This window comes from Brassica napus, chromosome C8 (assembly GCF_020379485.1).
Source record: "Brassica napus cultivar Da-Ae chromosome C8, Da-Ae, whole genome shotgun sequence".
Taxonomy (NCBI): domain Eukaryota; kingdom Viridiplantae; phylum Streptophyta; class Magnoliopsida; order Brassicales; family Brassicaceae; genus Brassica; species Brassica napus.
Window position 1 is genome coordinate 28493071 of NC_063451.1, and position 12849 is coordinate 28505919.

The 12849-nt window shown below is 35.8% G+C and overlaps 2 protein-coding genes and 1 long non-coding RNA gene across 3 annotated transcripts; 1 reads left to right on the forward strand and 2 right to left on the reverse strand.

Annotated features, from left to right (window-relative positions):
* Window positions 1-2453: 2453 nt before the first annotated feature.
* Window positions 2454-4229, reverse strand: LOC125591714. The gene is made up of 2 exons (XR_007327824.1): window positions 2720-4229; window positions 2454-2640 (listed from the first exon to the last, which is right to left on the reverse strand). It is a non-coding gene; the product is annotated as an uncharacterized LOC125591714 (long non-coding RNA).
* Window positions 4230-4280: 51 nt separating this feature from the next.
* On the forward strand, window positions 4281-5631 carry LOC106413734 (ubiquitin domain-containing protein 2). Its single transcript, XM_013854480.3, has 4 exons — window positions 4281-4493; window positions 4681-4803; window positions 5129-5251; window positions 5328-5631. Exons 1-4 carry the CDS (start codon window positions 4460-4462, stop codon window positions 5390-5392), a joined length of 345 nt encoding a protein of 114 aa, XP_013709934.1. The 5' UTR covers window positions 4281-4459; the 3' UTR covers window positions 5393-5631.
* Window positions 5632-6099: 468 nt separating this feature from the next.
* Window positions 6100-10164, reverse strand: LOC106412480 (cytochrome P450 72C1). The gene is made up of 5 exons (XM_013853390.3): window positions 9651-10164; window positions 8945-9156; window positions 7151-7395; window positions 6695-7082; window positions 6100-6604 (listed from the first exon to the last, which is right to left on the reverse strand). The coding sequence occupies exons 1-5, from the start codon at window positions 9931-9933 to the stop codon at window positions 6179-6181; spliced, it is 1554 nt and encodes a 517-aa protein (XP_013708844.2). The 5' UTR covers window positions 9934-10164; the 3' UTR covers window positions 6100-6178.
* Window positions 10165-12849: the final 2685 nt, after the last annotated feature.

Consider the following 12849-nt stretch of genomic DNA (forward strand, 5'->3'; position numbering starts at 1 on the left):
ACAATAATTCAATAGCTCCGCTTTGGCACTTTTGTAGAGCAAAAGTTGATGAATTGACTTTGTCAAAAAAAAAAGTTGATGAGTTGACAACAATCTACAATTATTTATGTTTTTACGTTAGACACGTCTTCCTCTATCTTGTTGACGCTTATTTCTTCTATAAATAGTTTCAGAGTTTAAGAAAAAAGGAAAATGAAAATAGACGTGCAATAATATAAGGAACATCATTATTGCTCATCTCCGAGATCATACTGTTTAAGGACTAACCTTTTATCATGAAGCTTCTTCTCTCACTTTCCTCTTTTGTATGTTCTTAATAAGTTTAATTAACTAACCAACTAGTAAGATGGAGCCACTGATTACACATTATATATCTTTGAGTCCATATAGATCTATACACAAACCATCTAAACCCGAGTGTCTTACATATAGGCTCCGATTGGTGACACGTAGTATTAACATTAAGTTGTAATACATATTATGATTTGACAGTAAAATTTACGTGGTCGAAACTGTAGATATATTTTTACCAAAAAAAAAAAAAATTATAGATATATGCAGTATGTTCGCAGTAGAAATACTAATTACCACTTTCATTTAAATAAAATACTGATAACATTTTTTATGTACAAGTTGCAATATACTTTTATATAATTTAAAATAACTAAAGTATAAATAATAACTAAACTATTAGGTATCAGTTTAGATTATATGGCACGCAAATGTTATATCAACAGTTGAACTAAATATGTTGTCAGATAAACGTGGTTCTAAATCTGTCGAAGAGACGTTTTATAATTTGTGCTTTACTTCAAAACCAAAGCCGAGTTTAAATCGTTCAGTTGGGTCATTATCACAGTCCATATAAATCTTGGTAAATTTGCATTATTCTAGATTTGTTTTGAAACTTGTAAACCACGTTAATTTCGTTATCACCATGTGAATCGTACCAATTTAACTTTTATAACATTGATGGATGGTGCGTATTACTTAGAAGAAAATCCATTATTCTTAGAGCATGATTAACGCTAGAATGCGGGTGTGGGTTCATAGGTTTTTTTTTTTCTATCCGATTTAAAAAAAAAAAAAATCAATTGCGGATCGCCACGTGTCAGTGGGACCCGCGAACAGTTCAAAAAGTCCACCAAACTTGCCTCTTGCCGAAGAGGAAGAAGATGACGTGGGTTTTAGTTTTTTGTGGGGTCCACAACCTTTAAAACCCCTTTAAAACCAGGGTTAAATGTGCTCTTAGGATACGATTAACGCATGATATAAGTGGGGTTTTTAAGTTGGGGGTTCCACCTTTTGGGTTAAAAACGGTGACAGAAGAGGCTAAATAAGGATCGATTTTGGTGCAATTCTTGCACTGTTAGCGGGCCCCACTGACACGTGGCGGCCCGCGATTTGTTCGATTTTTAATTTTTTTTTTTAATCAGCAAAAAAAAAAAAAAAATTAAAAAATGACCTATGAAACCGTGCAGCGATAATCATGGTCTTAGCCTCTTAGGGCATCCACAATGAGAATCCTTAAGTGGGAGTCCTTAGGGAAAAAATAATTAAATAATCAGTGGATCCCACCAAAAGCTAAGGATTCAATCTTTAAAATTCTTAAATAAGGATTTTTTTCTTAGTGAATCTTTGCACTATTTGCGGATCCTCACGACTACGTGGCGGCCCGTGATTGGTCATCTTTTTTTTTTTTTTTTAAATCCAAAATATTCAGGATTAATCCGAAATGCCCTTGTCGCTAAGGACTCCAAAGTCTCACCGTTGCGCATGCTCTTAGTTTCTTTGATAATGATCTATCAGTTGAAGTTTACTCACGCTTTGCATGGTATAGTGAATTACGACATCGGCTAGCTTGATCTGATATTACCACACACACAGCTTGATTGGTGCATATTCACACATTTAAATCTAAAAGGAACCGTTGTTTGGAATCTCTTATTTGGTTGTTTTGTAGGGGATATATATGCCACGGTCATAGTTTCAATGGTTAGGGCACCCGCAATGGTGAGCCTCACCACGGGGTCCTTAGGAATATTTAACAATTTTTTTTTTTGAAATAGGTAAGGATCATTATCCAAAATGTTAGTCCAATGGTGAGTTTCAGTTATGGAATCCTTAGTAATTAAAATTAATTTTTTAAAAAAAGTGAAATAAAAGTGAAATAAAATAATTTTATTTATAACATAATTGAATAGAAAGATACAATATTTATTAATAGTTTTTTTTAAAAATAGTTTTCAAGTTTCTATTGCATTTGTAATCTTTTAATCAATTTTAAAAGTGGTATTTATAAGTTATAATTTTTTTTTTCAATTGTTTTCAAGTTTCTATTACATTTCTAATCTGTTTTCAAGTTTCTATATCAAATTATACAAGTTTTGAACAAGAGGAAACAAGTTTATGAATGAAACAACCGAGGACTAAAAAGAACTTCTTGGAGTTTAACAAAAACAAGTTTTGAAAAGTACAAAAACAAGTTTTGAGGCAAAAGGAAACAACCTCTCCGAGATACATAGCCAAATTCAAGTTTACAATAAGCAGTAGTACCAAAAGGAAAGAAAAGGAAACAAGTTCTGATAGAAACGAAAAGGAAACACTCCTAAATCACCCGTGAGCTAGAAGCAATGTCACCTGCAGAACAAGACATAACTAGTTAAAGCAGAAGCAATGTAGTAAAAGAAATAAAACAAGCAAGTTAAAGAAGACTCACCATTCATTCTGCTCAAGTGTTTGATGAGTAGTTCAGAACACTCTTTCAATCGAAACCCAAATCGAAACTCAAGTTAAAGAGTCAAATCTAAACAGCTAGATATAGCAAAACATAGAATCTCTTTGTCTGTACTCTTAACAATACATGTGACAGGAACCTTCCAAAGTATCCGTAAGACAAGCAAAGTTAAGATATTTCAGATTCAGATCAAAAGGAAGACTAGCTTATATAATCACCTCTGTGATTTGGAATTTGGAATTTAAAATATTACGAACCCAATGAAAGCGAACACATATCAAACCTAAAAGGTTGAGAAACCCTTGAGAAAAAAAGAGAAAATCCTCTTCCGTTTAAAACACCTTTCATTTCGAAACCGTTTAAGAAATAAGATACAATTCCGTTTCAGATTGAAACCGAAATCTTATCAAAACCCTTACTACAAACCCCATACTGGGTCTAAACCCCAAATCGATTTAACCGCAAATTTTTTTGAAACCCAAATTTCAATCGAAACCCAAATCGATTCAAACCCATCCCCGAAACCCTAAAATGAGACGAAACTAGATGAAAACTAAGCTAAATCGAACAAAAATACAGGTTTAGGCTTCGATTTACCTTCGTGAAGACGATCGGTTTCAATCGCCAAAATATCGCCTTTCCTCGAGCTCTCCATTTTTTTTTTCCGGTTTCGGTCGCGAATGACAATTTTTTTTTAACCAAACCCAAAATCATACCGACCCCGTCCCACTCAGGAGTTGACACGTTGCTAAGGATCAATCTCTTAAAAGCCTTGATGACGGATCAATCCTTACGCAGATTAACCTAAGTAATATTATTATATTCGGTTTTACTTAAGTTTTCGTGCTAAGGATTGGTCGTGTACTCCCGTTGTGCAAGGTCTTAGGATTGGCATATTAATTCACACCTAAGTCCGTTAAGTTATTCTTATTTTTTTCTAAAAATCATGGCTTGGTCTATACACAGCACTAATTCAGATTCTAGTGTAATAGAAGGGTGAAACTATATGTCGGTAAAGCCTTTCTCAAAAAAAAACTGCATGTCGGTAGAAGCATGAATAGTTTCTCATTTCAAACGACACGCTGTGTTCATCTAAAACTAAGGGACAACACAATGTGTACATGAAAAATGACACCAACAAGTAATTTCTTAACATTTCAAAAAACAACTCTGTTCGTCGCCAGGTTTAGAATTAAATACCAGCAAAAAGAGGAAAAACAATCAAACTCAGAGTAGATATTTTCTTTTCTTTAACGTAAAACAACAACTTTTTTTGTATAATGAAAAACAAGCAACTCATTTTGGATTAGATTAAAAGGTTATGTATAGAATAGATTAAGAAGGATATCTAGAAACATTCTCTACAATATATGCTTTACATATATATAGGTATTACATATGTGTTATATATAGCATGAAATATTCTATAAGATATTGTATAGTAAAAAAAGTATGATCTTATCTTTAACCATAATTAGGTAGATGATGAAATTCCAAACTACCACACATTTGTGGCTCACGAGTTTCCCACTTTGAACAGACCAAACATTATGTATTGAAAAAGAAGAAATAGATCAACCTTGTGAATCACGAGATAACGCAAACCATTGTCTCTCATCTCTACAAATAAGAAAATCTCTCTTTCTCTTCTACGTGTCTACAAATCTTTACAGCTTTGTCTCTCTCTCTTTTCGTTCGTTGTTGGTTATCAAAGGAAGACAAATGGGTTGCTCTAGTTCAACAGCCAAGGCAGAAGGTACTCCCTCACTCTCTCTTCTCTCTAGAGGTTAATAAAGATATGAATCGGATCAAAGTGATAGTAAGATAATATGCACACACATCTTCTGATTATTCTTAGTTTCTAGGCTTCCATTCACTGTTTTAGGGCACCACATATAGGAGCATGTATATGTGGTACGTGATGTGATTTTTTGTGTTTGTAGGGAGAAAGGAAAAGATTAGAAGACCAAAATCATGGAAACATCCTCAGCCAATATCAAGAGCTGAGCTCACACAGATGAGAGAGGAGTTTTGGGACACAGCTCCTCACTATGGAGGCAAGAAAGGTGATGATCACATTAAATTAACCTGAAAATAAAACACATTCATAGATGTAAGTTATATACTCCTATTAAACACATTCATAGTGTGGTGTGGTAGCCAGTCCACTCTGTAGCATTAAGTGTATTCCTACCGACCGGATCAGCCTGCCTCAGGTTGTCTCGCGATACCTTTCACACCTTGATCCGCAGCTGTACATTGACCAACCCCAAATCCAATAGAAGCAAGCCCAACAGCCAACCCAGCAGCAATAACCGAAGCCGATAGGGCTTATAAAAAAAAGTTATATACTCTCCATTTATGTTAGCAAGTTCTGTTATATGTAAACAGAGATCTGGGATGCGTTAAGAGCTGCAGCAGAAGAAGAGGACTTATCTCTTGCACAAACCATAATCGAGAGTGCTGGTGTGATTGTCCACAACACTGACCTCACCATTTGTTACGATGAGAAAGGTAGATAAAATAAATTTAATTTAATTTTTCTCTAAAAGGTTATTGGTTTAGTAGTTGAGGTCTTAACTTTTTGCAGGTTCCAAGTATGAACTGCCTAAATATGTTCTAAGGGATCCTTCAAACTTGATCAGAACCAAATAAAGTAAAAAGAAGATAGGAGACAAGCTCGTTTGTGTATGTTTGTTTGTCGTCCAAGGAATCATGTGTTTTTAACTTAGTTATATGGTTATATTTGCTTGGATTTGTCATTTGCTGCGAGACTATGCGTATGTGAGGAGTGACATGGATGATATTACAGACTTCCGTAGAATTCTTCATAGTTTTTTTTTTCATAAAGAAGCAGCTTTGATTAATAAAATAGTATGAATCTATTTACCTAATCTTAACAATAATTGTAATTTACTTATCTATCTTGTTTCTCTAGATTCGTCAGCTCCTCTTTTTGTGAGTAATTCCATATGGAAAAAATAATAAAATTTACTACAATAAACTCTGCACTGCATTAAAACAAATTATACAGTTAGGCGAAGATAACATAACAAATCATTTCATGATTGACCTGATTAGTGGTTACCTCCAAAAAGAGACGCATTAATATGACACCAAGCAATTATATTTGTGTTCTTTATTTCATTTTTATATATCGATTAAGAAAACAAGAAAAGAAAGGATATATTATCTCTTGAGGATATGATGATGGTATTATTTTGAAAAGATTGATTTGACAAAGGAAAGTGTAACACTTTTGTTGGTTTATACACACAATATTTTTTTTATATACACACAATATTTGTTATTCTGTGTCATAAAAGGAGTAATAAAAAACAGTTTACATTGTAATATCTATAGATTATAATCTGCTTCGTATATATAAAAGTACCCAAATAAAATTTCAAACTGCACTTACTACACCAGCTTCTACATCCTCTACACTTTTTTAATGATCAAATGAACTCCATGTTGTGGGAATGTAGTTGCAGCTGGGAAAGGAGCATGAGTATATGATGGAGAGAGCTCCACACTAAACATTTGAAGAACCTTTGCCACAAAGAGCTTAGCTTGCAACATCGAGAAGTTTTGGCCAATACATGTCCGAGGTCCCGAGCCAAACGGCAAGAAAGAGAGTCTTCCTTTGGTTGCGCTTGCAACACCATTGACAAATCTCTCAGGCTTAAACTGTTTCACATCCTCTCCCCAAAGATCAGGATCATGGTGCACCAAGATCATTGGTATAGTGATCACAACTCCTTCGGGTAAAGAGAACCTCTCTAACTTCACTTCTTGATTTGTTATTCGACATGTGAAGTAAGCTGGTGAGTAGAATCTTAGAACTTCATGAAGGATCATTGATACCTAATGATAATGGTCCAAATCAAAAGAAAACAAAAATTATAAATAACCCTTTTTATGGTTGTCTGATAGGTTTTAAAAATGTCTACTTACAACTTTAAGGTGGCCTAGTCCTTCAAAACCTGGCTCGTTGTTACCAAACGCCTTAGAGATCTCGTCTCTTGCTTTGTTTTGCCATTCTTGGTGTTGGCTTAGAGCAACAAGTGTCCAAACAAACAATGAAGCAGTCACGCTTTGACCAGCTAGATAGAAAGCCTTGCAGTCATCTATAAGATCGTCAAGGCTCAGCCCTGAAGCTGGTCCTTGTTCTATTATCTGTTTTGTATTCGAAGCCAACATGGAGCACAGCAAGTCAGCGTTCTTGTTGGTATCTCTTCCTCTCTGTATCTCCTTCTCTTTGGTCTCAATCATAGCTTTAAACATAGCCCTCATGTCCCTTTCGGTTTCTCTCAACCTCTTGTTGAACTTTGTTGGTAAAAATCTGTTAAAATTTGCAAATATTAAAAAGGGTTGACTCATCAAAATATATTAAAATCAAATTTAACGTACTTTGATCCAGGAATATAAACGGAACGAATAGTTTGGAGACTAAGATCGATCTGTTCTTGGTGGATTTGGAAGATATTGATGCCATCTTTGTAGAAATCACCAAAAGAAGCACGAGCAAGCATGTTTCTGGCTAAGTCATGACAGTAAGTCCATGCATCAAGTTCCACTGTTCCTTTTGGCGAAGCTAGTTTCTCCCATTCTTCTAGCATCTCTTTGCAACTCGAGTTGAATGCTGGAAGTATGCTCTGTCCATTTTGAAAACATGAAAAATATAAATATGATTTCAGTTGAGAAAAAACTAAAACCAGTCTCATACAAAAATTTACAAACATGGGTTTTTGATATATCAATATCCCCATTTATTCATTGATATTATTTTCTGTTTGTTGAAATGATAGCCTAACAAAATGATGATGTGTTAGAAATTCTTGATTTGAAATATGTTCATCTTTTTGTAATGCGCCTTTTTGGCATTTTCTCTTCTTTCGCTTTTAGACTTCTATAGTTGGTGTTGGCTTCTAGTTCTTTGTGGTCTTGTTTTTTTTTTTCCATCGAAATGTTTTTTAAAATTAAAAACGGGCCAAGCCCAGTACAAGAAAATAAGATACAAAAGCCCAGATACATCAAACGGGTAACACACATTTCTCAATTGGGCCAAAACTTCCGGGCCCAACTTGAGGAAAACCCTAGACACTAAACGCGAAAGACAACGGCCGCCTCACATATCAGCCTTACTGATACTTGGCCACGTGTTGCCATCCTCGCCGTCGAGGGGTACACGTGTTGCGAAGACTCCGAGTCACCACCGTTTCTCTTTACCGCCGGCGATCCAAACAACCGATCGTCCGACCACGCCGGACCTCAAAAGCTCCGCCCATCTTCTACTCAAACCATCTTGGGTCTCTAAAACTGGAGAGAGTCAATCGCCGAGGCGAGATCTCATCCACCACCGATAACCGCCGACCTCCAATAAAATAACACATGCATCGACACCCTTTCCGCCTGAGAACTTCTCCCTCCTCCGACGAACCCACAAAACACCCGAACCATGAACAAACCCGAAATAAAACAAAACCCTAAGAGACTAGGGACCTAAAGCCGGCGACGCAAAGCTTTGGAAGCCTTCACCCCCCGGAAACCAGAGCCGATGACGGCGGAACTGAAGGAGCTTCCCCGCCACGGAGACAAAAGGCCGGCGGCGACGGATCTGAGATAGCCTCCATCTCCCGGAATTATTACTCGATCTACTAAAAGGAAAGCAAGAACCTTATCATTTTTCTAAAAGAAAAAAGGTTCCGGCGGCGGCACGGACGCTCACGCGCCGGCCGACCGCCGTACTCCTCTGAGTTCTCTCTTTTCTCTCTTTTCTCTCTAAGTTGCCTTCCTCTGAGTTCTTTGTGGTCTTGTTCTCTGTTTATTCTTTTTTCTATAAATACCTTTTTAGTTATTTTTAAATTTATCTATTGTTGTTTAAGTGATCAAAATCCTCAGACGTAACTGATCTGACTTTCTTTTTCGGAAAAGGTGGAAAAGGGAATGAAACTGTTGCAAATCAAAAGAATGACGAAAATGACGTCCATGAATTTCACTTTATGTCTTAAAAAAAACTTATTATTTTTTAAAAATAGTTATTGGAGTCAAAATGAGCATGCATAATACCTGTATATTCTGTTGGTATGTTCTCTAATATCTATTGTAATCTCAGTCAATATACAGAAAACTCTTTAAACCTATAGCCTTCTTTCTCTTGGCATATTCATTCATCACACCACTTTACCAAAATAATAAAAATACCTTCAAACTGTCGATGCGAAAAGCAGGATTAAGAATGCTTCGATGTTTGGACCAAGTAGGACCTTCGTGATTGAGAAGACCACTGAGGAAAACATGATACCCAATCTTTGGTTTTGGAAAGAGTTCATGTCTCGACATTATCTCTCGTAGTGTCTCTGGATCCATTACTGTCACGTTCGGGTACGGTCCGTACCATGTGAAACACTTCTTCCCTATCATAACAAAAAGAACATAAATTGATTATTACCATTTGTTAAAATTTAGTTCAACTAATCTTATATATGAAACAAAACACATACAAGAATGATGTCTTGGAGAAGTAATTTGATATGAATTATGATACGCTAAAGAGTATTAGATTATTTTACTATACGCGAACTAGATTTCGATGATAACCAGAAAATATATATCTATCAGATTTAGATCTTAATTATGCAAGTGTGCAAACAAAACCATAATAATATGTATGCACAGTTAACTCCTGTAGCCCTTGCTCTGAGTCCCTCTCTGTTCATACCGTGAAAATAATAGAGACTCAAGATGAAGAAGATGAGATCCTAACCAAACTAATAAAAAATAAATTACGAATCTAACACTAGACCAAGTTATAAGTTGGTTCTTGTTTACTTAGATTCACATTTTCTCTCCAGGGACTATACAAAAGCACCTAAAACATGATAAATATGTTGAGTTAAATGGATCATACCATGGTTTAGAACAGTGTCATGGAGAAAAGGCATCATTCGGGGGACAAAATCGGCGGTGAGAGGGAGAGGAAGAGAGTGAGCAACTTGATCCATCTTGTTACTCTCACTCATGTCTCCCATCAAAACTCTGTAAGAGTTCCCAGAAAAACCTTGTTTCTTCAGATACTTCTCTAGTCTCTTTGGCCTTAACCAAACCCAATTCACAGCTCTCCATGCCCAGTTCAGTATCAAGATCAAGAACCCGATCAAGAACACTTTTCTTACTGCAGTTATCTCAATCATCTTTATCTTTGGTTACGTTCTTGATCTATGAAGAGAAGAGAGGAAGAGAGGAAGAGAAAGGAGACAAGACTATAATGATGATGCTTAATAGTCTCATAAGTTGACTACATATTTTGGAGGCAGCTGTGTATATTATATAGAGAAGATATATGTAATAATTCGATGTATGGCAATGAATTTATAACAACAAGCTCTTTGCTCTTTCCAAAAATTAAATTTTGTCTTCCTTACGCTACATGCATGTGGCTTTATTGCATGAGTATTTTTAGTGTATTTCCTTTTTTTTTGACATCATTTAGTGTATTTCTTTTTTAAAAATTATTAATATACTAAATACTTCTTTTTTTGAAACTTAATATACTGAATACTTCCAGATTTACTTTCTTCTCTTTTTGTTTGCGTCTGTTTTCGTCGTAATTACCTACTTTTTTAACGGTGTCGTAACCTACGTTAGAGAAAGGAGAGTTCTCACGCAATTCTCACCTTAATTTCAATATTTAATAAATATTTCCCTTTCAATTTTCATGAGTGACATTTAGGTAGATAATTTGAAATTAACCCTTAATTTTATTAAGTGTTAAACTTAGAAAAGTAGTTAATCACCAATGATACTGATTTGCTAGTTAAAACTAACTTAGTCGCAGACAAAAAGTATGGAACCAGGTGGCTTTGTTCTATGGAGACGATGAATAGCAATCTAACTCTTTTAAGAAACGCATGTGATATAGTACTATTAATCGTATATAAGATAATGTTTGTCCTCAATGTCGACGGAAAGTGTAAACACTGCAACTTACCCGAAACTATAGATCACTTGTTCTTTCACTGCTCTTTTACAAAATAGATATTGTCGTCAGCCCCTGTTTTTCCAAGCGTTGAGTACAATGATTCTATAGATTTGAGAAGTCTATGGTGCAGCGTGACCTCAAGGAAAAATTTACCACCGACAGGAGTAACAGAAGGACAACTAGCACCGTGGATTCTATATATGGAGCATATGGACAGCAAAGAACAATTTAGTTTTCAATGACAGACCGCTCTCGGCAACGGAAACGCTTTCCAGAGCGGTTACACTTGCTAGAGAATGGGGCGCCTGTAAACAAAAACCCATGCACTGAAACACTGCTTTTCACCATCGCTTGGGATACAACCAGACTGTGTCTTAATCAAATCAGATGCTGGTTGGAATGAAAACTTAAATATTGCAGGTCTAGGCTGGACAGTGGATTCACAGAACAGAGACTCATCATTTTTGGTCTTGGCGCACCACGTGAAAACACCGCTAGCAGCTGAAGCACTCGCGCTACGGGAAGCAATCTGGAAATGCAGAGAGCTCGGACTGGCGCAAATCAAATGTGAATCTGACTGCGCAGAACTCGTCAAAGCCATCAACGGAAAAACTTCCCTTGCTGGTCTCTATGGGATCTTGGCTGATATTCAAGATTTAGCTGCATCTTTTGAATGTATCTCTTTTGTCTGGATCTCTAGATTGAGAAATGTAGAAGCAGACTTATTAGCGAAGCAGGTCTTGTCTGCTGAACTAGCTTTAATGGATGCACCTACTCCAGTTTGAGTTCATTAATATAAGTGTGTTTCAAAAAAAAAAAGATAATGTTTGTTGGACCCAATTTCGGTCAATATGCTGATGGGCCACGATCGAGGATATGGGCCGTAAAGAGCTGAAGCCCGTAGCGAGTGTACGAGCTCGAGACGGAGACGTCGAGGGCCCAGAGGTCGCGGAACAAGATACGGAGATCGCGGAGCGGTTACGGAGATCACGAAGTCGGCCTACTATAAAGAGAAGAGAACATACATGGAGAAGAGGACATTGAAAATCCTAGAGAGCTACACCCGCACTTCGACCTTGTTTTCATCCATCTTTAGATCCTTTCTCTTAACGATCTCGTTGTAACGTTCTATCTTGTTTTACTCATTGTATTCGATCTTATTCATCAATAAAAGTCCATTTTTGCTTACCGGAAACTGATTATATCGTTGTGTTCTAAAGATATCGTTGCCTACATTATTTATCTTTCACTTGATTAAACTTCCGATCACTATCAAATTCTTAGCGTAGATTTTATTATCTACAATGTTTGTCCAACCATATCAATAAATTTTAATTTTAAATATAATCAAATTACGTGTAGACTAGGGTCATTATCATTTACTAAATTGCATGGTTCAACCAATGCATGCGATTATATGGCGTCATGTCTACAGGACTACACATATTTCTCTACTGTGGATAGGATACAAGTTTAGTCATTAACTTCAACATTATAACAACGTTTTTGAATAAATCAACTAAAAGTTGAGTCATCGTCGGCTCCGACTTTTGTTTGTTATAACAAATAAAAGGGTGGGACGTCCCTTTCTTTGTGTTATAGTCCAAAACTCTAAACCTGTGTCGTTTGTACAGAATAAAAGTGATTTTGGTTGGTTCATACCGAATATAGCAACTCTTCTTAAAAAACAGCTGAGAAGGTATCGTTGGAAAAAACAAAAGTTGGTAAAAGAAAACAAAATATTCCTACAATTCTTGACTTTATACTAATGTAGTAATTACTGTGTGAACCAGAAAATATTGACTTCATCGGAAGAAAGAAAGATTTGAAATTAGATAAATACTCCCTCCTTTTTTTAATATAAATCATTCTATGTAAAATTTATTAACACTTAATATTATATGACCAATGATAATATACCTTCTATTTTATTATTGGTTGATTTGTGGTTAGGTAAATAATTAATGATGTTTTTGTTTAGAAAATATAAAAAATTAATAATTTTTTAATTTATCTGCACAATTCTAAAACGACTTATATTAAAAAACGGAGGGAGCATAAGAAACAAAAATTTACTGCCTTCATCCATCTTGGATACGATTTTGGGCACAGTAGTGCTGCCTAAACC

Bases quoted from the DNA above. Each gene is read 5' to 3' on its own strand.
- LOC106413734 (XM_013854480.3), top strand. From the start codon at position 4,460: ATGGGTTGCTCTAGTTCAACAGCCAAGGCAGAAG. The intron at 4,494-4,680 runs GTACTCCCTCAC...TTGTGTTTGTAG, and splicing joins TTCAACAGCCAAGGCAGAAG to GGAGAAAGGAAAAGATTAGA. The intron at 4,804-5,128 runs GTGATGATCACA...ATATGTAAACAG, and splicing joins TCACTATGGAGGCAAGAAAG to AGATCTGGGATGCGTTAAGA.
- LOC106412480 (XM_013853390.3), bottom strand. From the start codon at position 9,933: ATGATTGAGATAACTGCAGTAAGAAAAGTGTTCTTGATCGGGTTCTTG. The intron at 7,396-8,944 runs GTATTTTTATTA...CAAAATGGACAG, and splicing joins TTCGCATCGACAGTTTGAAG to AGCATACTTCCAGCATTCAA. The intron at 7,083-7,150 runs GTACGTTAAATT...AAATTTTAACAG, and splicing joins GTTTATATTCCTGGATCAAA to ATTTTTACCAACAAAGTTCA.